General features: G+C 35.1%; 2 protein-coding genes across 4 annotated transcripts; both read right to left on the bottom strand.

Moving 5' to 3' along the window:
• Nucleotides 1-984: 984 nt before the first annotated feature.
• LOC115974290 (lysophospholipid acyltransferase LPEAT1-like) lies at nt 985-13,848 on the bottom strand. Of its 3 annotated transcripts, none has more exons than XM_031094563.1 (9): nt 12,846-13,848; nt 11,904-12,017; nt 11,728-11,765; nt 10,936-11,000; nt 9,320-9,388; nt 8,349-8,482; nt 6,989-7,129; nt 1,653-1,799; nt 985-1,382 (listed from the first exon to the last, which is right to left on the bottom strand). In XM_031094563.1, exons 1-8 carry the CDS (start codon nt 13,380-13,382, stop codon nt 1,692-1,694), a joined length of 1,206 nt encoding a protein of 401 aa, XP_030950423.1. In that variant the 5' UTR covers nt 13,383-13,848; the 3' UTR covers nt 985-1,382; nt 1,653-1,691. The 3 variants fall into 3 exon arrangements, with proteins under 3 accessions (XP_030950423.1, XP_030950424.1, XP_030950422.1); XM_031094564.1 differs by having other exon boundaries at nt 1,736-1,799; XM_031094562.1 differs by lacking the exon at nt 985-1,382 and having other exon boundaries at nt 1,544-1,799.
• Nucleotides 13,849-19,135: 5,287 nt separating this feature from the next.
• LOC115977787 (peroxisomal membrane protein 11A-like) lies at nt 19,136-20,152 on the bottom strand. Its single transcript, XM_031099806.1, has one exon. The coding sequence runs from the start codon at nt 20,018-20,020 to the stop codon at nt 19,247-19,249; it is 774 nt and encodes a 257-aa protein (XP_030955666.1). The 5' UTR covers nt 20,021-20,152; the 3' UTR covers nt 19,136-19,246.
• Nucleotides 20,153-22,015: the final 1,863 nt, after the last annotated feature.

Genomic DNA, 22,015 nt, shown 5'->3' with positions numbered 1-22,015 from the left:
CCATAGGTTCAATTAAATAGTAAAGTTAGAGAGATTTGATAGTGGGTTTTGATAGGTACCGTACAGATAAGATAAGACTTAATGAGGGCTTTGTTTAGACGCAGAAGGTGGCTTTTGCTTTGGATTCTTTAATTCGATTTGACATTGAATAAAAGACAAACAAACAAAGGTTAATTTGTAGAATTTGCCGTTGTTTTTGTGAATCACGTCATACAAGTCTTGCTTTGTTCTTGAGTGTAATCCAGGTACACAAGTTTGGTTGAATTAAAGTAATCCATCCCATCATTTATTTATTCATTGCTAAGTATCCAATCCCTTTATTATTTTGGAGAGATACCTAATGAGAATAAAATGGCCGCACACAAAAGCAAAGCCATGCTTTAGTTGAGCACTACGATTCATGAAAATGCTTGAATCTTGCTACTGATCAAATTTATTAAAACTGAAATCGTTGTCTTTGATTTATTTATAGAGCCAATTGCCAAAGTAGTAGGCTATTCTTTACTTTTGACCAAATATGTCACATCTCATAAAACATTAATGGGCCACTCTTATAGAATAAAAATTAATTTGTCACTCAATAATTACTATACATAAATTTATTTTTATTTTATTCTTTTTAGCGGTGATAGATATATACCGCATGTACAAGACATAGATTGTCACATTAGTTTTTTTTTTTTTTTTTTTGAAAGCACAATATTAATTAAAATTGTGAAATCAAATGAGAGCATGTACAATAGTGAGTGTGTAACAAGAATTAACTTCTTTTTAGAGTCCCATCTCTTGGACAATGGAATTGGAAATTTGATTTAAAACAAACATGAGGTAAAATTATTTGAATTATTATTTAGTTAAATTAGAACAATTACAAATGTGTTAAAGTTGATGTGATTGTATGTATACTAATTAGGCATACACGATATCATACCAAAAAGAATATGTAGGCAGGAGCCAATGAATTACAACGAACAAGTTAAAAAGAATCGATAATTGCCATTTTGATATACGAAGAGAATTTTAATTGGGGCAAATTGTGAGACCAGCTCAGTCCCTTGAAAACAAACCCCGCTCATTTTTAACATAGAACAACATTCGGCAGCAGCAATAACCTTCCATAACCTCCCTATAAACCCCACAAAATGTTGAAACGTCCGAAAGGCCTGCTTTAGAATATGCCACCCTTGCTCCGAAGCAGCATTCAAAAATTGGATGAGTACATGTCAAACTGATAGTAGAATATTAATACTTGCTCGACACGTTGACTCGACACGTTGATTTTCTGTATAAATTTTCAATTCATATTTTTTTCCCCTATAAATAATAGAATCATGCAACCATTATACAGATGGCGAATCCGAATTAGCATTGGGATAACAAACCTGCAGGCACACGAAAGAGATGATTCAGGACATTTTAACATATTGAGTTTGTGACCCCAACATAAACCCATGTAACTCTTTATAGATTGGATGCTTTGACAAAAAGAGATTCGCAGAGGACATTAAAACAATGTTTAATGGCCATATTTTTTCTGTAAGAATGTTACAAGGCGATAAAGGCACACCAATGTCTACGTGTGAACATTTGGGTGAGTACACCCCTTGCTATGCCTGGGCCTTTATGTGCAAGTACCAACTAAGAAACTCAACTGGGACAAGATATCATTTGGGAGCGAAGCCATGAAATTATCAATCGTCTTTCTGATGCAAAACACTAGGCAGGCTATTATTACCATTGAGGGCAGCATGATATACTCGCTTCTCAGGCAGCCCAATATCTGACATTATCAAATTACCCTGCACACAAAAAACAGTAGCACCAACAAGACAGTTAATATCAGTGACCATATACAGGATACAGCTACAACGGCACTACCAACTGTACAGAGCCCCCCATTCAAATAAGACATTAAAAATAGGTGCCATCAGTTTTTTATGCTATAATAGTAGTCATTATATGATAGAGGTGCCTTAGGAGCCAGTTCATATTTAAGAACCAACATATGGCATAATCTATCAAAAGCTCTTCTGCCCAGCCCATGGTAACTATCAGAAGCTATTTCTTTGTCTTATCTTAATTAGTGATAGGAAAGCTTGCAACATATGACTGAAACAGAACATTTAATTTACCCGCTATTCTCTATCTGCATTTGATGACTTATTTTTGCCATTTATATCCGCATACTACTACTAATTCTTGATCTTGGCCTTCATATGTTTGTAATCAAAGAATTTAAATTCTAGGAAACAAGAGAAATTAGGAAGTCATTTTATTTGGAATCCTGAGAACTGGAAACATATTCATGTCCACAAAGCAATAATCTAGTTTCCGGTCATATGCAGTAACCACTTATTGAATTCTAATTATTATATACTACATCAATTTCCTTTTATTTGACCTTAGCATACATCAAAACAACATTGATGAGCCACATGGCTAAACTCAGAAGTATAGTTCCCCTCAAACCTTAAGACCATATGATTCTCAGTGGTTAAGATGCAGGTCCCAACCATATGGTGCTACTTTTCATTAAATGAGTTTTCAAAGCATTTGAAAAGCTTGGAAACATTCTTACTTTCTACAATATGAGTTTGATACTGTATATAATTATTTCTTAACATGGTTAAAACCCCACACATTTCTCATGGTTCAAGCTTCATCTATTGAAGTAAGTCTGTAAGAATGTTTGGAGAATAAGCGCCACTTAACGTTTGGGCAAGATTCCAAGTAGATTGTGGACATATAAAGTACTTCCTGTATAGAGCATATAGAAAATCTTTGTCTGTTCAACTGCCAAGGACGCTTGCATCTCTGAGGTTTTGTGGCTTCCGGAAGGAGGCACTATTAGAGTGTGGGATTTAAGGTTTCACAGAGCTTTCGAAGATTGGGAACTTGCTGCATCTTTTTCCCTACTTCAGTTTATCCAATCGTGTATTCCTCGGGGGGTTAGGAGAGATTCTCTTTGTTGGCGGCTCAAAGGTAATGGTAAGTTTAACACCCAATCGTATTACCATGCAATTCAGGGTAATTCAAACTCTCAGTTTCCTTGGAAGGGTGTTTGGAAACCTAAGATTCCTAAGCGAGTGGCCTTCTTCCTGTGGACAGCTGCTCACGATCGGATTCTCACGTTGGATAATCTCAAGCTTAGGGGTCGCATTTTGACAAATTGGTGTTGTATGTGTTGTTGTGATGGGGAGTCGGTTGACCATCTCCTCCTTCACTGTCCTGTTACTCATACCTTATGGACCTTCATGCTTCAGGCTTATGGTATTCATTGGGTTATGCCAGGATTGGTGGCGGGATTGTTGTCTTGTTGGCATCAGTGGCTCAGGAAGCACAACTCGAATATTTGGAATTTGATTCCAGGGTGCATAATGTGGACTGTTTGGTTGGAACGGAATCGTCGCTCCTTTGAGAACAAGGAGAAGACGTTGGATGAGTTGAAGGTTTTAAGCCATCGTAGTCTTTTTGAGTGGTCTCGTTGTTGGGGTTTTACTGAGTCTTCATCTCTTCCAGAGTTTTTGTCTTCCCTTAGTTTTTCTATTTGATTTCCCTCTTCTTTGTTTGGCTGTTTGTTTCTTCTGTTTCTTATTGTTCATCATCATGAACATCTTGTATTATTCATCTTTTATTTATTAAGAATAGTTCTTATATTACCTATCAAAAAAAAGAAAATCTTATCTATGACTATGTCACGTATTTTACTTTCACCATACAATGCTATACCCATACCATCTATCTCATGGGCATTTTAGGCCCTAACATTCCCTTTTAATTAGGGACTGGTAAATATCAAAAGGAGATGATTCCCCAAAAAGAAAGGACCTTAAACATTTAAAATCAAGGATGAATTTCAAAATTTGGCCCTTTTTGCGGCTTGGGAGATGACTAGTTGGACTAACATAGTAGTGATTCTCACCTTATCAAAATGCATCTCCAACTATAGAGACTAACAGTCACATTCTCAAGCAAAAACTCTAGTGGTCTGTTTGGATCCCTTGGATTTGGATTTGGATTTGAGGGGGCCCAAATCCAAATCCTTTGTTTGGGTAAGTTAAAAGAAATGAATTTGAATCCAACCAGAATTTGATAGGCCCAAATCCATGGATTTCAAATACCCACACACACGGTGGAATTTGGAAATCTCTCATGCAATGTGCTCTATTTCTCTCTCAGCAAGCTTCTCTCTGTGTCTCTCTTCCTAGCTGCAACTCACAAGCTCTTGTTCCATCTCTATGTCGGCAACTTCAGGTTTGTTTCTCTCAACACTTATCTTCCTTTTTAAATTCTCTAATTCTCTCTTTCAACTAAATCTAAATCCACAAAGGCTGTGGGTTTTTCCACTGGGTTTTATTTGATTTTTTTTTTTGTGGGTTTGTTTGGGTTTCATTAGATTTGTTTGTGCATCTTGTTTCATGGTATTTTCAATGATTTGTTTTGGGTTTGTCTTTATTTTCTATATGTCTTTTCATTTGTGGGTTTGTAATGCAAATTATGTGTTTAATGAAATGCTTCTATGAACAGTCTATGAGTTGTGAAGTAATAAGTGAGAGAATATTCATTTGAAATAATGATGTTGTGATGATGGAAAGTGAGGAAGATGGAATTATTGGCTGAGTTTAAGACTAAATAATGTCTACTATGAATCGTTGTTGGCCTAAAATTTACAGAGGTAATAATTTCTCTAACTTCATACAATGTGGTAGCACTGCCAACACTTTCTTCTACGATGAAGACACTTGGGAAAAATGCATGATTGTTATTAAGAAGTACTTACCATAACATCTGTATTTGAGCTTGGACATGGTTTTGCGGTTGTGCCACACCTGGTTCAGCCATGGGGATATGGAATGACTCATGGTTTGGTGGTGGAGTTGAAAGGTTTTGTTGTGGCAGATGTACTGGTTCAGCTATCATGAACCGGGCTGAGCCCCAGTTTGATGCGGGTAGTGGTGATGGTGTGTTTGGTTGTACCAAAGATGATTCAACCATGGAGGAGGCTTGATCTTTTTGGTTCAGCTGGTGGTTGGAGCACTGGTCATCTAGTGGTATAGATGTATTTGGTAGAATAGAAGTTGAACTAGCCATTAATTAATTGCAGAGAGAGAGAGAGATCATTGAAATGGGTTGCGTTTATTTATCTATCTCTTAGTTTTTTTTGCTGGTGTTGAATTTTTTTATATGGGAGTAAGCTTTATATAGACAATTGGTGATGAGAGAGAGTGAGTTTGGATCAAGAGTTTTTAGATTCAATAAGGAGTTTTTGTAAAACCTGTTGTTTACACACCTTGCACATCAACTTTTTACAGATTAATGAAATAGGAAAAAAGCCATTGCACAATCATAAGACCTACCAAACACACAATCATATATGGTAACAAATGAACACTTTCTTCAATTTCTTCTTTTTGATATAGTTTGGGCTGATTTATGCTACTGTTTGAAATTGTGACGATGGGCCTTTTGAGTGGTACAGTGTCAGCAACAACTTCAATGGCCTAATTGGATTGCCATGAAGTTCATGTCATTTGCTACTTTACAGTTATATCATGAGCAAGGATAATTGTAAAAAATGATGTAGTGGATGATATATATAGTCCTAGAATTACTTAAAAAATTATGCATACTCATGTGCTTGTTCCAAATTGTGACTATGGGCCTATTGAAATTTAGAAGTCACTTATAAAAGTCTATAAAGCTTCAAGTTTCATAAGTAGACTCTTCTTGTGGCCTTATGGTGAACTTTGCAATCTTTCCATAATATTTTTTAATGCTGTCAATTGCTGTGATCCTTCCTGTCCAAGAAAAATGCATAATTCCATATGCAAGACACCTTTTTGCTAATCATATGCAAGACACCTTTTTGCTAATCATATGCAAGACACTTTGTTTGTGTCTTGATTGTTATCTATAATTGAGCATTACTTGAATACATAATTTCTTCTCTTCCATGTTCAATTTTTCCGTTCGTTTCTAATTTTGAAAACAAGATTCTGGTGTTGGAAGTTGGAGGAAATAGTATCTGATTCTTCTCAAAGTTCCCAAGTTTAGTAATCTGTAGTCATTGAGAAGAAAAAACTGAGGCAAACATGTGTATGTTTTATTTGTAAAAACTGAGGCAAACATGTGTAAGGTTTGCAGCTCTGCTAGAGTTGGATATTCATTGTGTATGTTTTATGTGTAAAGTTCATCTTCCTAGGCTTGCTACATATTGAGTGGTTATCTACTGTTATCAAGTTATGTAGAATTTGCAAGTGCTTGATAGGATAGTTGATTGAAAGTAAAATATAGTTATGACCTAGTTGGTCTCTTACCAATCGAGTTATTCAGGAAATGTAAAGTAATAGGTCTTGTTTTAGTTGCAAATAAAATCCCTTTGTTTGCTTATTAATGAATGGAATAAAAAGTATCTCTTAGTTTTTTTTTTTGTTCTTTTATTTTAATTATGTTAACTCACTGCTTGTATTTTTTTTTTTTTACTTCTTTAGAAAAATCAAAAGCAGGTGCTTATTGACAATTGGGAGGACATTGAGATCTTGTCTGGGAGGGATAGAGCTACTGGTATTGATGTAGAACATATGAACGAAGTAGTTGAAGTTATGGCTGAGGAAGGAGAAAATATTTTTTTAGTTGGCTATGACTAAAAATATTTAGTTATTATCTTGTCAATTAGATTATCAATATTTCCTCATGTATTTAAAATTAAAATGTAGAAGGATTAAGAAAAATAATAATTAAAAAATATATTTTATTGATCTTAAATCCAAATCCAAATCTGAATCCAAATTTAAGTATCCAAACAATGGAATTTCAAATGATGAATTTCAAATCCTTTATTGTTTAAAAAGACCCAAACAAAGAATTTCAAAATCAAGGGATTTCAAATCAAGGCATTTTAAATCAATGGATTTCAAATCCAAATCCAAATCCAAATGTTGCCATCCAAACACAACCTAGATGTAATGTTTGATTTCGAAATGCATACCTCACTTGCCATCAACCTTCTAACATTACTAGCATAAAGCTTTGGATCATCCTTTTCTTGCTGTGAGGGGCAGTAAATAGGTAATCGTACCACCTCTAAGTGATTTACAAATTGACAGAGAAGATAAATGACATGTCTCACCTGCAAATAAAAATCACATCAATATTAAGACTTCCAGCATAAAAGGTTGCCACAAACAGAACATCTTCTTCAGAAAATTTTAGCTCATAGAAACATTGCAAGTACATGCAGATATGAGTTATGTACTTTACTAGTATATAACAAATACAAAGAGTTAAATATCTTTTGGAATTAATCACAGACAGAACATTCAAAAAATTTCTTGCGTTCTCCAATTGTGATTTTTTCACAACTCACAATTTTTGAGCAACGAGCTTTAGCTCTAACTTATCTTGTATAAACCTAGAATTTAGTAAACTCTTGGCAGATAACTTTTCAAGCTGACAATTACATCAATGCCATTGACTTGGAACTCCCAGGCCTAAAACTGGAAATAAAATAACTCAGACACACAATCTACAATAAGCAAACAACAAGCCCCCTTAGAACAACCATGAACATTATTTTAGGCCTATGTTTATTACAAAATATATTGGGTGCTTCTATTTATAGCATTTACACTATTTGTAAAGGATCATTAACAACAGCTGGTACCACCTAATTGGGGAACTTCACAAGGGCCATTGTCTGGTTGTGGGAGGGCCTGGTATTTCTGCTACACTATTTGTATTACAACAAGCATTAATCCCAAATTTTTGGGGTCGGCTATGGATCCTCAACAGATTAATTAGAGTCGGTCACATGTATTTCTTTTATTTTTTTGATAAATAAAATGTATTTCTTTTCTTCCATTCTATTACATCTGAAGTTACACTATTTGTATTAAAAGTATTTATATTCATACTAAACGGGGGGAAAAGTAGATGCTTAACATACACTCCTCCATCCCTAGATTAGTTCATACATTTCTTTTTTTTTTTGGAGTGTCCCAAAATTACTGCCCGTGATCAAAAGTCCGAGTAACTTTTGCTCACATCACACATTACCATTTATTTATTATTATTAAGATGTTGAATGCTATCATTATACTCTCAAAAAAAAAAAAATTTGATAAGAAATAGAATTTAATAAAATAAAAAGATTTACTCTATTCACGATGATAAGCCTTTTCAAGTGAACATATAGCAAACTGTAATTTAAATGCTGAATGCATTTCTTATACTCTCCTAAAACATTGAGCCTTTTCAAGTGAACTGAAATTTTGGGAAAGAGTATCAAACTAGCTTTCATTATCTAAATTTGTTAAAGGTTATACAACTTGAGCTTAAGAAGCACTCACCCCAGATATTGAATCCCAGGCAGGACTGAATCTTCTGTAAGGATACCTTAGAATCACCGGACGCACCGGCACTGTTGATAAAAATGCACCTGTCTTGAATGGCAGAAGGTAGTCTCCATTTGTAGTTGTGCCTTCTGCAAATAAATTGAAAAAGATGAATTAAAACATAGTAAACACTAAACAGTAATCAGGGCAAATATATGCATAATATATCCTAATGTTGTAGATCCAAACAAGCGGATTGTAAACCATCGACACTCTTAATGGACCAAAGAGACTTCAGTGTGACCCAAGAGACAGTTATTTGATCATATAGTGTACTACACATAGTATTGGCACTTCCATTGGTTTTTTCCCCCCTTAAGTAAACAAATCTAATTAAATAAGTGCAAAGAGTGCAACCCAAGAATACAGAAAGTATACAAGCACTACACAAGAACTCAAGAAAATGTGAAAATATCACACTTCCATTGTTTAAGCTAAAAGCTAAAGAATATGGTGGCTTTTCAGTCCAGAGATTTGCTACTGTTTACCAGCTAAAGAAGCTGTCACAGTGGGAGAATTACATGCCCCTATTATTATATGTTCACAACAGAAATACAATTTTTCAAAGGTTCTAATTCAAAATTTCTTTTCTCTGAAGTACTTATTTTTTTAATTAATGGTAAGTTACACGCTCCCCAAGGGCATCTTGAACCCCAAGTCCTCAACCTCCACCTCATTCTTACATCCTATTGGGGGAAGCCTTTTGAGTTAGAAAATTGCCTTAAAGTACATTATTTGATAAAAGTATAACTCTATCTTGCAATTGAATGCAACTTGTTGATAACCTTGGTCTTCTCAAGAAATTATGAAGCTACATGCAATGCAAATTATGAAATCACAGCAAAAATCAGGCAGAAATTTTACCCCCCAAAAAAAAACAGGCAGAATCACATGGATAACAATATATAGTATAAAAAATTGATTACCTGGGAAAAGCATCATCATTGGAGCAGATTTATTTTGATAAGCTTCTCTAACTCTTTCAGTCACAACTCCTGCAAGCACCAAGGAATTACAATCAGCAGAAACTTATATAAACTCAATACAGTAATAGAGAAGAGATATTTCTCTAGGTGTACTAGCTTCGTGGATGTGTTTGTGTGTATATTCTCAACCATTAAAAAAGATACTTCTGATGTTGAGCTTGGAGAGAGAGCAACTCCGATCTTGCCCCACACACACTCACACAGGCTCCCCCAGGGGGGTGCAGGTGTAATAGAATTATAAAAAAGTGAATTCTTCTTTTTCCCTAATAGACAGGGTAGGCAACGAGATCCTATTCTTATGGGAAAAGTATAGCACAGACATGCATAAAAGGAAGGTAGGAACTCGCTAGGATACCCCTGGGCAAGTGACAAACACATCTAGGTTTGCATTAAGAAGGTAAAAGGGAAATACATACATGTATAAGCATGACCGATAAAGGGTTCAAATACTGAACTGATACCAATTAGTTAACCACGTAAGAACAGTTAAAAGGCCAAATATTATGGCATATTAATTTATTTTTTGTTCATAGCTGGTCCCCAAGCCTAGGTAAAGGAAGGTTGCTGTAGGATGGTGTCTTTTTTTTTTTGATAAGTAATAAAAATCATATTAATCATGAAGAGAAAGCAAAAACAGCAAGTACAAGGTGTTCATGATGGTGAGCGCAAAAAAACAGCAACTAAAAACAACAAAGATATAAAAAACAACTTAAGGGGCAATTCTAAGGGAAGTAAGAAACTCCAAAATAGAAGAACAATTTTGATGTCTAGTGTAAAAATTAGTCACTTGTCATGACAAAATCCTATAAAAATACAAATTAGGCCATCCCCAGCTAGCAATGCATTGCATCAGAGAATACAAGTAAACCCCAATAAGTCTTTTGAGGACTGATAGTCAACCCCATAGTTTTGTGACTAAGGCTTTGTTCTTAATGTTGTTATAAGTTTTTATAAGCAATTTTTGTAAAGTGTTTGTATATCTCTCCTCTTGTTGTCACATATAGCCTTTTTTCACAAGTCACTTAACATGAAAATAAAAATAAGATTGCTTCAAAGTTAGATCCTTGCATTTTCCCTTTTTCCTGAAACAAACAAACCACCAAAGGGAGGTAGGCTGCTAATTGAAAATGAGGGCATTCTGCACCTTCCCTTTTTTTTAATCTTCCTCCTCACCCTCACCCTCACCCCCCTCCTCCCCCTCACATCCTGTGTTAAGCCTAGCCAAAAACTACAGTAACCCAAAAAATATCCTCTAAAAATTTTATGCAGATGTCTTCAATAACAACCTGAAACTTTTTCCAAGAGTGAGCTAATATCTGCGGCCTTGTAGCAATAATATGGAGAACATGTATATCAAAAGCAGCAAGTGATAAACTGGAGTTTTCAGCTTGATTCATATTGATGCAAATATTATCAAGATGTGTAATTACCAAACTTTAAAAATGTGCCTCGAAATAAAATCAAACACTAAAAAAGTGGCAGAAGTATTGAGTAATGTAAGTATCAACCAATTTACAGAATAAGAGTAAAGAACATAGGCATCTATATTGTTGTACCTGAAACACCCTTGAAGTCTGATGACTTGGATTCCCGCTGAACATAAACACAACCGAGGCACTTGCTGCAAAAAAATGCCATTAGAATTCAAAACCCAGTCTAACCCAAACATGTTATCCGAGTGATACCAAAAATATCACAAACATCAAAGTTAAAAAAAGTCAATACTTGACAAAAGCAAAGCAACTAACAAAAAAATTTAGAGAAAGCTAGTAAGAAAAGATGGCACAAATCTTGAGCACACGCTCAATAAAATTAACCATTATATAAAAAGACAAAGACAAAGAAGCAAGGACAAGCATGTTATCTTCCTTAAGAACACATGCTGCGCATATAATCAAGTGATTAATATTACAGTTTACATTAAAAGAATGTGACCAGCCTTGGAAGAAATAAAATATCATGTTTTTTTATGACAGTTAATGGGTTTGAAGATGAAAAGAAAATAATCAAATGGAAGAATGTCAAGCAACAGCTCTTGTGTTTGTTCTCTTCTCAAATCCAATGAGAGACATTCCTAGAATAAATTAGACAAAAGGAATTCCTACTCTATATATCATAATAGCAAAACCAATTCAATTTAGCTTTAATTACTCAAAACATCAGAGAATCACAATCTAGTTCAAAATTGTTTATCATAGGATATAAAGAATTTAATGGTATTCGTTTTTTTAGTTGTTATTATAGTTAACTACGTGCTATTTACACACTAAACCATTCAACGGTAACATAATGTAACGATTACAAGACAGAAGACTTAGGAAAGCTATTTAACACGGAAGTAGACTAACCTTATGAGACCTACTAGAGGAAGTTTACCCACTGATCGCTTTAGAAATGAAACCAAGGATTACAATAAACAGATTCAGAAAAGAAATGTGTCAGTTTGACAAATCCAAATCAAACGTAGAGGCATACACATTTAAGTAATCCGTGTTCCATGTAACATGTGAAATGAACAACAAACCTTAGCAACAAAGCTCGGGAACGAAGAATGCATGTGGTACAATATATCAATATATGACACATGGTTTGATATAATTGCCCCAGGCCTTTCAGGCTCTTCAGACTCCTCTTTACCCTGCCCATTCAAAACAGAAAACAAATAATTTTTTTGGAAATAAGTAAAAAAAGAGAAACAAATATTATACCACACAAGTCCTCGGTGAACCCAATCAAAACCCAAAACACACACCCAATCTTACTAACACATTAATGTGAAAACTAGCATTAATCCACAACAACTACTGCCAATTTTACTACGAAAAACTAAATAAACATGACAATAAATATGATTAGTGCCGCTTTAATAACATAATAAATAAACGTATAAATCATTTTTCACGATAAGTGTCATTCAAGTAATAGAAAAAAAATAAAGAACAAAGTTTTTTGAAGTTTGGAGAGAAACCATTCAAACTTATCATATATCTCTTTTTCAGGTGTGAATTTTAAAAATCTATCCATTGAATTTCATGTTCCTTATATTCTTAATATACATGTCAAATTTCGTTCAATTCGGATGTTATTTACTATTCAATCAATGAACTTATTATTTATACACAATTTTAGGTTACAAAAACTTGAAATTTTAACATTTGTTTGATGACATAGCGATTGATCTTTGATCTTCTTAAAATTTTGCAAGCATGATGGATATTATAATAAGAAGATGCAATTCGGCAGTTAGATTTTCAAATTTCACACTCAATATAAAAATATATGAAAAAATATATAATAAGTTTGAGGGTTTCTCACCAAACTTTGTTCAAAAATAAAAAGACCCACGATTAAAAAAAAAAAAAAAAGAAAAGCCATATTAATCTGTCGAGGAGCCATAGCCGATAAAATAGCATAGTAAAAGAAAGTAACAACATATGGTAGTATTGGGAATTAAGGATTTGGTTACCTGAGCTGTGGAGTCAGGAATTCGATTAGTCTCTTTGATCCAATAGAATCCAAAAACGAAAAGCATAGCTCTAGAGAGTGACCTCCCACACTGAACAATCACGGTTCTTCTCCACCCACCCATGTGAGCGTAATCTTCTTGCCCATCTTCTTCTTCTTCTTCTTCTCGATTCGGAGCCGAGAACAGCGTGCAAATCCGGCAAATCAAGTAATACAAGACCAACAGAGTCGTCGCCAAAACCACGCGCACGGGAACGAGCGTGATCAGCGCGATGCCGAGGAGGAACTTCTCGCCCAACGGGAGCTCGCCACGTCCCATTCTGCCGTACACGTCATGCCGAACGTAGGCAGCGAATTTCTTCTCGAGTTCGTCGAGGTTGTTGTTGATGTTGCTGCTGTTGTGGCTGTGGTGGGTTTCGGAGTTTTTAAGGAGCGGAACGTCGTCGTTTGTCACTGTGGGTTGTAGCGGCGGCGGCTGCGGCTGCGGCGGTGGTTGTTGTGACGGTTGGGATTTTAGGTCTTTGAGTTCGGTTTCCATTTTTCTTTTTTTTTTTTGGATTTTTGGAAAAGAAAAATAAAAAACCCCAATAAATTACTGGATAGCCATTTGGTTATATCGTAGATCTGAAAATAAGCATAAAAATAAGGATCAGGGTTGGCTTGATTAAGATACGTGTTAACATAGATGAAAGAGGTGGAATTTAAAATTTAAATAGGTTTTTTTTTTTTTTTTTTTTGTATTTTTATAGGCTATGATGAATTTATTGAATGGATGAGGAATAGGATTGGAAGTGGGGTTTAAAAAAATAAAAACAGTTGGTTTTGTTTTGATTTGTGAATTAAGGTTTGTTGGGGATGGTCAGAAAAACATAGAAGGATGCCAAGCGTGTAAACCCAATCCTGGGACCAATTGAAAGTCACAATCTTGAGAGCTATTAGGGATATTCTATAAAATTTCTATTCCCAATATATTCTTGTGAGTTGTGACGCTATTTTCGCATCTAAAATGCTAATGCAGACAGTGTTGCTTGCTTCCTTGGCCCTTGCACATCGCTCTTTATCTCATGTGATGGGTACTATTCCATATTATACTATCACGAGTTCTATCATGATAAGAAATATTTAGTAGGAATTTTTTTAAAGCAACTGATAAGTATCTTCTTGTATTTTTGGGTTAGTTTAAGAAATAAATTGGGTAAAAGTAACGTGCACTTTATAAAATTTTATCTTTTTTTTTTAAGATAAAATTTCAATTTATGGTGTTCGTTTTTAATGATAGTTTTTTATTATTAGACTAAAATATCAATCAATTTTTTATCTACCTAGTCAAATAAGCTAATGACAACAAAGTTTGTTTTTGGAGTTAGCTCAACCGGTTAGTTTAAAATATTGTAAATGATCAATTCATAATATAGTGATTTATGCTCATCATTTTTGGAGTTGGCTCAACAGATTAGTTTAAAATATTGTAAATGATCAATTCATAATATAGTGATTTATGCTCGTCATTGGCTAACGCAACCTTCCTACTTTTCGTGAGTTTATGATTGATGGTAAATTAAATATATGACACTGAGCACAATGATAAACAAAGTTCAAATAAGCTATTGACCAAAGTAATTAAATCAATTTGTGGTGCTCATGCTCGTGAATCGTGATTGTAACCCCAGTTCCCATTTCTCTCACAATCTACCTACTTTTTACTATAAAAAAAATTGCTAAAAGTCTCTGAAGTCACCTATTAAAATTAAGCAATGTTGGTGCTACAACTTGTGTCACAACTCGCTCATGTGGTGACTGATGAGTTGTGGTTAATGGAGAAGTGATGGTAGGTTTATATAAGAACACCCCTTCACCAACCACAACTCGTCATATAGACGAGTTATGGTACAAATTATAGCACCAGAATTATCCATTATTAAAATTTTAAACAACTGTAGCTTTCAAATCATTACAAACAAAACAAGAAGTAAAAAGACTCAGGCTCACCAAAGTGGGCTTCGCTTAATCTTTGTTCGTCTTAGATAAGATTTGAGGATCATGATTGAAAGGGTCACATCCACCTTATGGAATTGAGTGAATCTTTCTTCACCATGGTGCATGTCAGGCGGGTATTTTGGCATCAAACTTTCTGACTACCTCTATTCTTCTCACTGATATTGACTTATTTTCAGTAATTATTAACAACTTTGTTATAAAGAGTTTTACTAACACATCTCTTAAGACAAATATTAATAAATCATTTTAAGAAATTTTTTATAAAAAGTTGAAAAAAAAAAATGATATAATTTTATTCCCCGAACAAGACAACAACTCATCCCAAGCTGTTACATTCCACGCTTGTACTATAATTTTGGCTTTTCATACTATTGTGTTTGTGACTTTGACGTCTGGGAATTACAAAGGAATCAATTCTTTCTTTTAGTATTAAACTTTGCTTTTCAAATTATTCAATTGTGACTTGTTTTAATGGAGTGTTCACTAATGCAAATGTGGTGTATTGCTTCACGCCTTCACCAACCTTGATCATAGGCGAGTGCTTTAATTGTAATTGTGATACTATAGAGCATAGAGTTGTTATTAGGGTAAAGGAATAAATCCATAGCCGAATTAAAATCCTAATCGATGGTTAAATGAATGGTTCAAGTTTTGTTACGTCGTCAATGTCTAAACCATTTAACTTTTCGTAGTTAGGATTTTTAGAGTTTCATGATAAAAGGATTTTGTTAATAAGTACTTTTAGGGCTATTGTTAATAAATCATTTTAGTTTTAATACCACTTTCGTAGGAAATATAAACAGATGTTAAACAAATTTCTTGCTTTTTTATTTTTCCATAAAAAGGTTTCTTAAAATACTTCATAAAACAATGTCTTTAGAACATTCGTTAACTTTTCCCTTAAATTATTGTATGACCTTCCACATCTAGCCGAGTTCTTGAACTAATTGTTTGGAGAAAAACTCATTTGCAATTTCACATTAACTTTACTTTCTAATTTCTACAAATTTTCACAAACAAGTAAACCGCTAAAAGAAGGTTTTGCATTTTAAGTGCCAATAGGCCCAATAGCGACAAACTGGAGAAGGCTATAATGCACAGCTTAGTAATGCCTTGGGCTGACGCTTTTGACAAGTAAAAAGCCCATTGTGAAAAGGAACAGCTCAGAAAACTGAGAAACAACCCAATCTGAGAAAGGCTCAGAAAACTTGAAAAACGACCCGGACCCAGAAAATAGTCTTTCCTCAGTTCCCCCTGTTGCTCTTCAGGTACAATAATTTTGATCGGTTCAAACGGATAAAGATTTCCTCCAAACCCGGTTGATACACCGTCTATTAAATCACATAACTTATTAAATTATTTAAATAAATCACATGATTATTAAATAAAGATGCGACATGGTTAAAAGCATAAGTGATTATTGAGTGGCTCTAAAATGAAATGGCCAAAAGCAGGGGAGCATAACAGAGAAGAAAAGAAAAAAGCATGAATGCACCACGGATTGAGATCAAGTGCAATTGCACCATTTCCTTCACGAATTTTTTTACAATTTTAACTTTTTACATCCCTTTAATATTTTTTTATTTAATGGTTGAGATTAAAAGTTATTTTTTGTAACTTTCAATCTCCACCCTTCAATGCTATTGCATCAGGTGCAATACTCTAGGTATTGCCCCTGATCTCAATTTGCCATCACAGAGCAGCAGACATTATTGATGGAAGAAACTATGGAAGGCTCAGTTGGTAAGACTTGAGCACTTCGTCTAACACACCTAGATTCGAGTCCCGTTGCCAATAAGAGTCCGTTGGTAGGCATCCACACTAGTTGACCCAAGGACTTTAACTTTAGCGCCCTATCCGAGAGCTAACATTACCTAACGAACCCTTATTTTCTACAAAAAAAAAAAAAAAAAAAAAAAAAAAAAACTATGGAAGCATATGTTTGTCCACTTTGAGAGAAGAACATTACCAGTACTGACACCATGGATGTATGCATGGCAAGACAAGACAGTCATTGATGCACGTGATAAATTATTAAAATCATTTTCAAATATTAGTACATTTAGAAACCAATATATATATATATATATGTATATATATATATATATATATATATATATATATATATATATACAGGATTGTGTCGAAATTTGCCACTTGAGCCACGGCCTACGGAAGAATCTGTCCACTTTTGTACAATGCAGTGATGAAACATGGAAGTTGGCCATACATCCTTGACAAAAGTTTCCTTCAGTGAATCTTTTTTTTTTTTTGGGTTCAAGCTCCAAGAGTGTCTACATACACAGGAAACAGTTCTTTATCAAGTAGACAAGTACTACAGGACGAGTGCATTGCCTTTTACAATTCCTCACTTAAGTTACATGTATTGCATTCTCACTAATCAGAATTTGGATTTTCACCTTAAGATTATAAAATATTTTTGTTTTCAATTAGCAAGATTCAAATCTAATTTCACCCCAGCCCACCTCTTTATCACCAGAGCCAAGGGAACAGTGAGGAGTACTAGAATTGAAATGTTGAAAGACTGCTAATTGTGCCAACTGCCAAGGGAACAGAGCAAGCAAACAGATATACAGTTAGTCCAGTTTAAAAAATCATGTTTCATTAGCAGCAGCAACTTCCAAAGGCAAGGCTCTAATGTAGCAACAACCATGGGAAGGTCAGGGAAACTAGTGTTAGAATCAACAGGGCAGAAACTCTAGAAGTCTGCCTGAATGTACAGGAGAGGACCAACCTTAAATTTCATCTTTAATCAGTCAAGCTGAACAAGAATCCTAGGTTAAGCTAAGTTAGGTGCAGACTCAACTCAACCTATATAGTTTGAGAATTAAATACTACAAATGCAGTGTGATAGAGGCAAAGACACGAGTGTCCAGCAAAAGACATTATAGAATGTGGATGCAGCATAAATGCCAACATCCAAACTCTGTGATCTCAATCTAAGATGCTTTCATTTCTTTGCAAAATTATTAGGTGAAGCAAATGTGCCTGCTAGGCTTTAATTAATAATTCATCAATAACAGCATTGAACCGAAAAGTTGAACTGAGCTCTTGTTCAGATCTGAGTGTCATGCAGTAGCCTGCATAACACAAATGAAATAATCGAAATCCTAACCCCCCCCCCCCAAAAAAAAAAAAATTGTGCAACATTTGGAGAGGAGAGAATGATCCTGTTGAAAAAGCCTTCATTTCTTTTTTCAGATTATCAAAAAAAAAAAAGCCTTCATTTCTAGATAAGGTATTCAACATAAAACAAATGCTTTGCAAATTGCAACTCATTAACAGAATAAAGATGTTAGAAGCCTTCATTTCTAGATAAGGTATTCAACATAAGACAAATACTATGAACTCATCAACAGAATAAAGATCTTGGAAAAACTGAAGGAGAGGAATCCACTGAATAGTGAGTGCAGGAACCTCCCAAGGCAACCACCCAATTGGAATTGGCCACCATCTAGTTTTTGTTTTTGTTTTTTTTGTGTGGGGTGGGGAGGTCACCATCTAGTTGCTTAAAAAGCCTTCCATGGTTCCACCTTCTACAATTTTCTGAATCACAATTTATCTTAAATAATCAAATAACCATACTATAATTGAAAGACACCCACTTAAAGTATCTTTCACCTTTTTCATGGGACCAAAAGCTGGAAGAGAAAGATATTGGAGTGAAAAATATTTTGAAGAATATAGCAATATAATATGAGAAGACCTTGAGAGGTCAGGTCTTGATGCAATTGCAAGTGCCTTCTACCTGAAGCAGCATGCCGCAAGTTTGAGTTCAGGAATCAACATCTCCCAAGCGATCTCAAGTGCCTTCCACCCAATGCAGCACATGCATGTTCAAGTCCGAGAATCAAGCTCTCCAAAAATATGGCGGCAAGGCTATCTACCAGCCAGCTTCCCTAGACTCCACAGAATTTGGAGTCGTGTGCATTGGGTACAATCTTTTTTTTAATACAAGAAGAACTTGGAGGGAGAAAGAGAGACAATGTGAGAATTGTTTACCTTACTATTCTACTCTTGTAACTATAACTAAAACATGTTTCTCTAATGTCCCAAAAAAAACGAAAACTAAAAAACAAAACAAAGGAATTAATATGAAATTTTCCATTTCAAATTCTTTTCTTCCATCCAATTACAGCTGAGCTGACTAGAACCTAAAAGCTCTGCACCATCTCAGCTACACCTTTTAATTTATTGAATAATACAAATTCTAACGATCCACTATCTGTGTACAGTTTTATTCATCAGTAAGTAAATTATGGGCATTGCATTAACAATCCTGGAATTCAAAATCCACATAACAATATAAGAAAAACCCAAATGCCCAGCAATCATACCTCATTGAAAAAAAAAAAAAAAAAAACAAATTCAAGGCCACCAAACTCAGCAAGAAATCCAATTCTTGTGAGTACTAATCAGAGCCGATAAAAGACCAGCACACGAGAGCACAAACGGAGCCGAAAGCCTGCCTTTCCCGTCACGAATATCGGCCAAAACCATTAACCCATCAGCGAAATCTTGAACAATTGAGAGCTTCTTCATTACCTTCTTCTCCTTTATCTTCTTCAATTTCTGTTCCTCTTCATTGCACCCAATTCCACTCACAACCGAAATCTCAATGCTCGTTTCCAAACACGCCTCGTCCTCGATAAGTCCCTTCAAATCCCTGAATTTCAAGGAGATGCTGCCTATGTACCCAATGAACTCAGCCCAAGCACTGACCTTTTGCAATCTCCGCGAGTGTTTGGCATCGATCAAACCCGATTTCGATAGCCAAACAAACTGTTCGACGAAATAGTACAAGCCCTCGCCTCCATAGGCAATGAGAGAGAGCAAGAGATCTTGTTTCGAATAGAAATGGGAGTTTCTCAAAGCGTTCACGTCCTGAACGAACTTGCCGAGTCGGAAGGCCTTGCGACTCAGTCCCACGCTGGACTCGAAGCTCCTGAGTCGGCCAGTTAGGGTTAGGGTTTCGGGGAGAGCCGAAGAGGACAGAATTATCTTCGTGGCGTAACGAGAAATCTTGAGGAGCTTGTCCACGCCATCGCGCTTTGCGAGATAGGCTTCGAGGTGGTTCAAGAAATCTCTGTCTTTCATTGGTTGTGGAATTTGGGGTTTAGGGTTTTGAGAATTTGAAGCTTTTGAATTCGAATCCATGGAGTTTCAGAGAGAAACTGAGACCGAAGACTCCGTGTCTGTGTCTGTGTCTGAAAAGCTACAAAAATTTAAGCGTGTGTGCATCGCCTGGAACGACATCGTTTTTTTCTTTTTACAGTAATGGGCATGAGTCATGAGATTATTGGAAAGTTCCATTATTGTTGGCAATCGCAACGGTGCCGTTTCTGTAGGGATATGGTTACAGACTTTCAGGTTATTGGAATATTCTGTAAACCAATTTCGTATTTCTTTTCTTAACTTGTTATTGATATGCGTGCCACGGATATTGTAATTATCTTTTTTTTTTTTTTTTTTAAATCAATTGGTATAAAAAATGTAATCAAAATTTTTTTTGCGTACGTAGCATTGTTTGACCAGCCCCTGTCCACCAAGAGTTTTAGTTAAACTTGTTTTGTTATATTTTGACACTTCCTGGCATTTTAGTGTTCAAACTCTCTCTATTCTTAACTATTTTTGTGTAAAGAAAAGGACTTGAATTCTGTCTGGTTCATCAATTGCACTGAACACATTAAAATGTGAACACATATCCATATTTCATGTTCAAGGCACTACTACACTAGATACAAACCATGTCCCAAAGAAAAAAAATTCCATGTATTATTTTTCTTTTTATCTTTTTTTTTTATTGAATTTTTTTAACTAGACTGCAAAAGACTTGTCAGGCCCAAACCAGCTCTATTCGATGGAGGCGAAAAAACCCACTCATCGAAGAGATGGGTTCGGACCTGTTCGAGGGCCCAAGCAGCTAGATTATGAGCGGGAAAATTAAAAAATCTGACGGTATCCAAAGATTCCAAATATGTGCCGTCAAACTGACATGTTCTTTTTTAACACTTCAGCTTATTACCTTTCACATCCTCAAAAAAAAAATATATATATATATATATATATGTATATATATATATATATTATTATTATTATTACCTTTCACGCACCTCCTTTTTGCCCATTGGCCCCTTTCTTGTAAAAATATGGGGCCAATTCCCGGGTCCCATCCATTCATCCCCATTCCCCACCTCTGTGTTGGAATATGGGGAAAGAGATGGGCTTGGGCTTGGCCGTCGAAGCTCATTTGGTCAAGTGTTTTGCACTCACTTATTTATTTATTTTTTTTAATAACTTTAAAGGGCTATTTTGTTCCTACATAGTTGCTATATAATTGTCAAATCATGAATTGTATCATAAATCGATTTTTAATCTTTTTGTATCGTGTATCGTATCGAATTGTATATCATAAAATACACAAATACCTAATAAAATTATAAAATAATTATAGATATACATATATAAAAGGTATATTCATTATAAATTCAAAATATATTCAACTAATGATCAATTTAATCATTATTTATGTAATAATATTTAACAAAACTAACTAAATAAATCAAATTAACTTATATTTATAACATGCACATTCAAATTGATTAAACTCAGAAGTAATACATGATATATGAACTAAAATAATAATATCTGTGGGGCCAGAGAACTTGTGACCCTGGCCCACTTTATTTTAGGGCTCAAGGCCCGAGCCGAGGAGAGATATTGTCGAGGACATACAACGCAAGTCCAAATGGCCTAGAGATATAGTCGAGGGAATTTTGTCATCGGCATCCCAAAGCGCTCTTGAAAGAAAGGACAGGAACGGTATAGGAACAGTTTAAGGAAAAACTGAACACCTCCGCATTGATAGAGAAAGGACCCCTGGACAATATGGCGACAAAGGACAAAGGAAAGGCTGCCATTACTGCAATTAAATACTCTGCGCCTGACAAAGCAATACTTTTCAGCTTTTACAACCACTCCCAACCACTTTGGGTATGGGCTGATGGGACAAGTATCAGTCTTAGAAAGCTGAACTTACACGTGGACGTTGGAGGAGGGGTAAGGGCTAGTATAAAAAGGAAAGAGAAGCAATTCATAAAGGGTGGGACACATCGTCTCCCAAGCCATTGAACCCTAAAAAGGGAGAATAAT

Source organism: Quercus lobata, chromosome 2, assembly GCF_001633185.2.
Source record: "Quercus lobata isolate SW786 chromosome 2, ValleyOak3.0 Primary Assembly, whole genome shotgun sequence".
Taxonomy (NCBI): domain Eukaryota; kingdom Viridiplantae; phylum Streptophyta; class Magnoliopsida; order Fagales; family Fagaceae; genus Quercus; species Quercus lobata.
The sequence above is the reverse complement of the archived record's forward strand: the minus strand, read 5'-3'. Positions and strand labels throughout refer to the sequence as shown.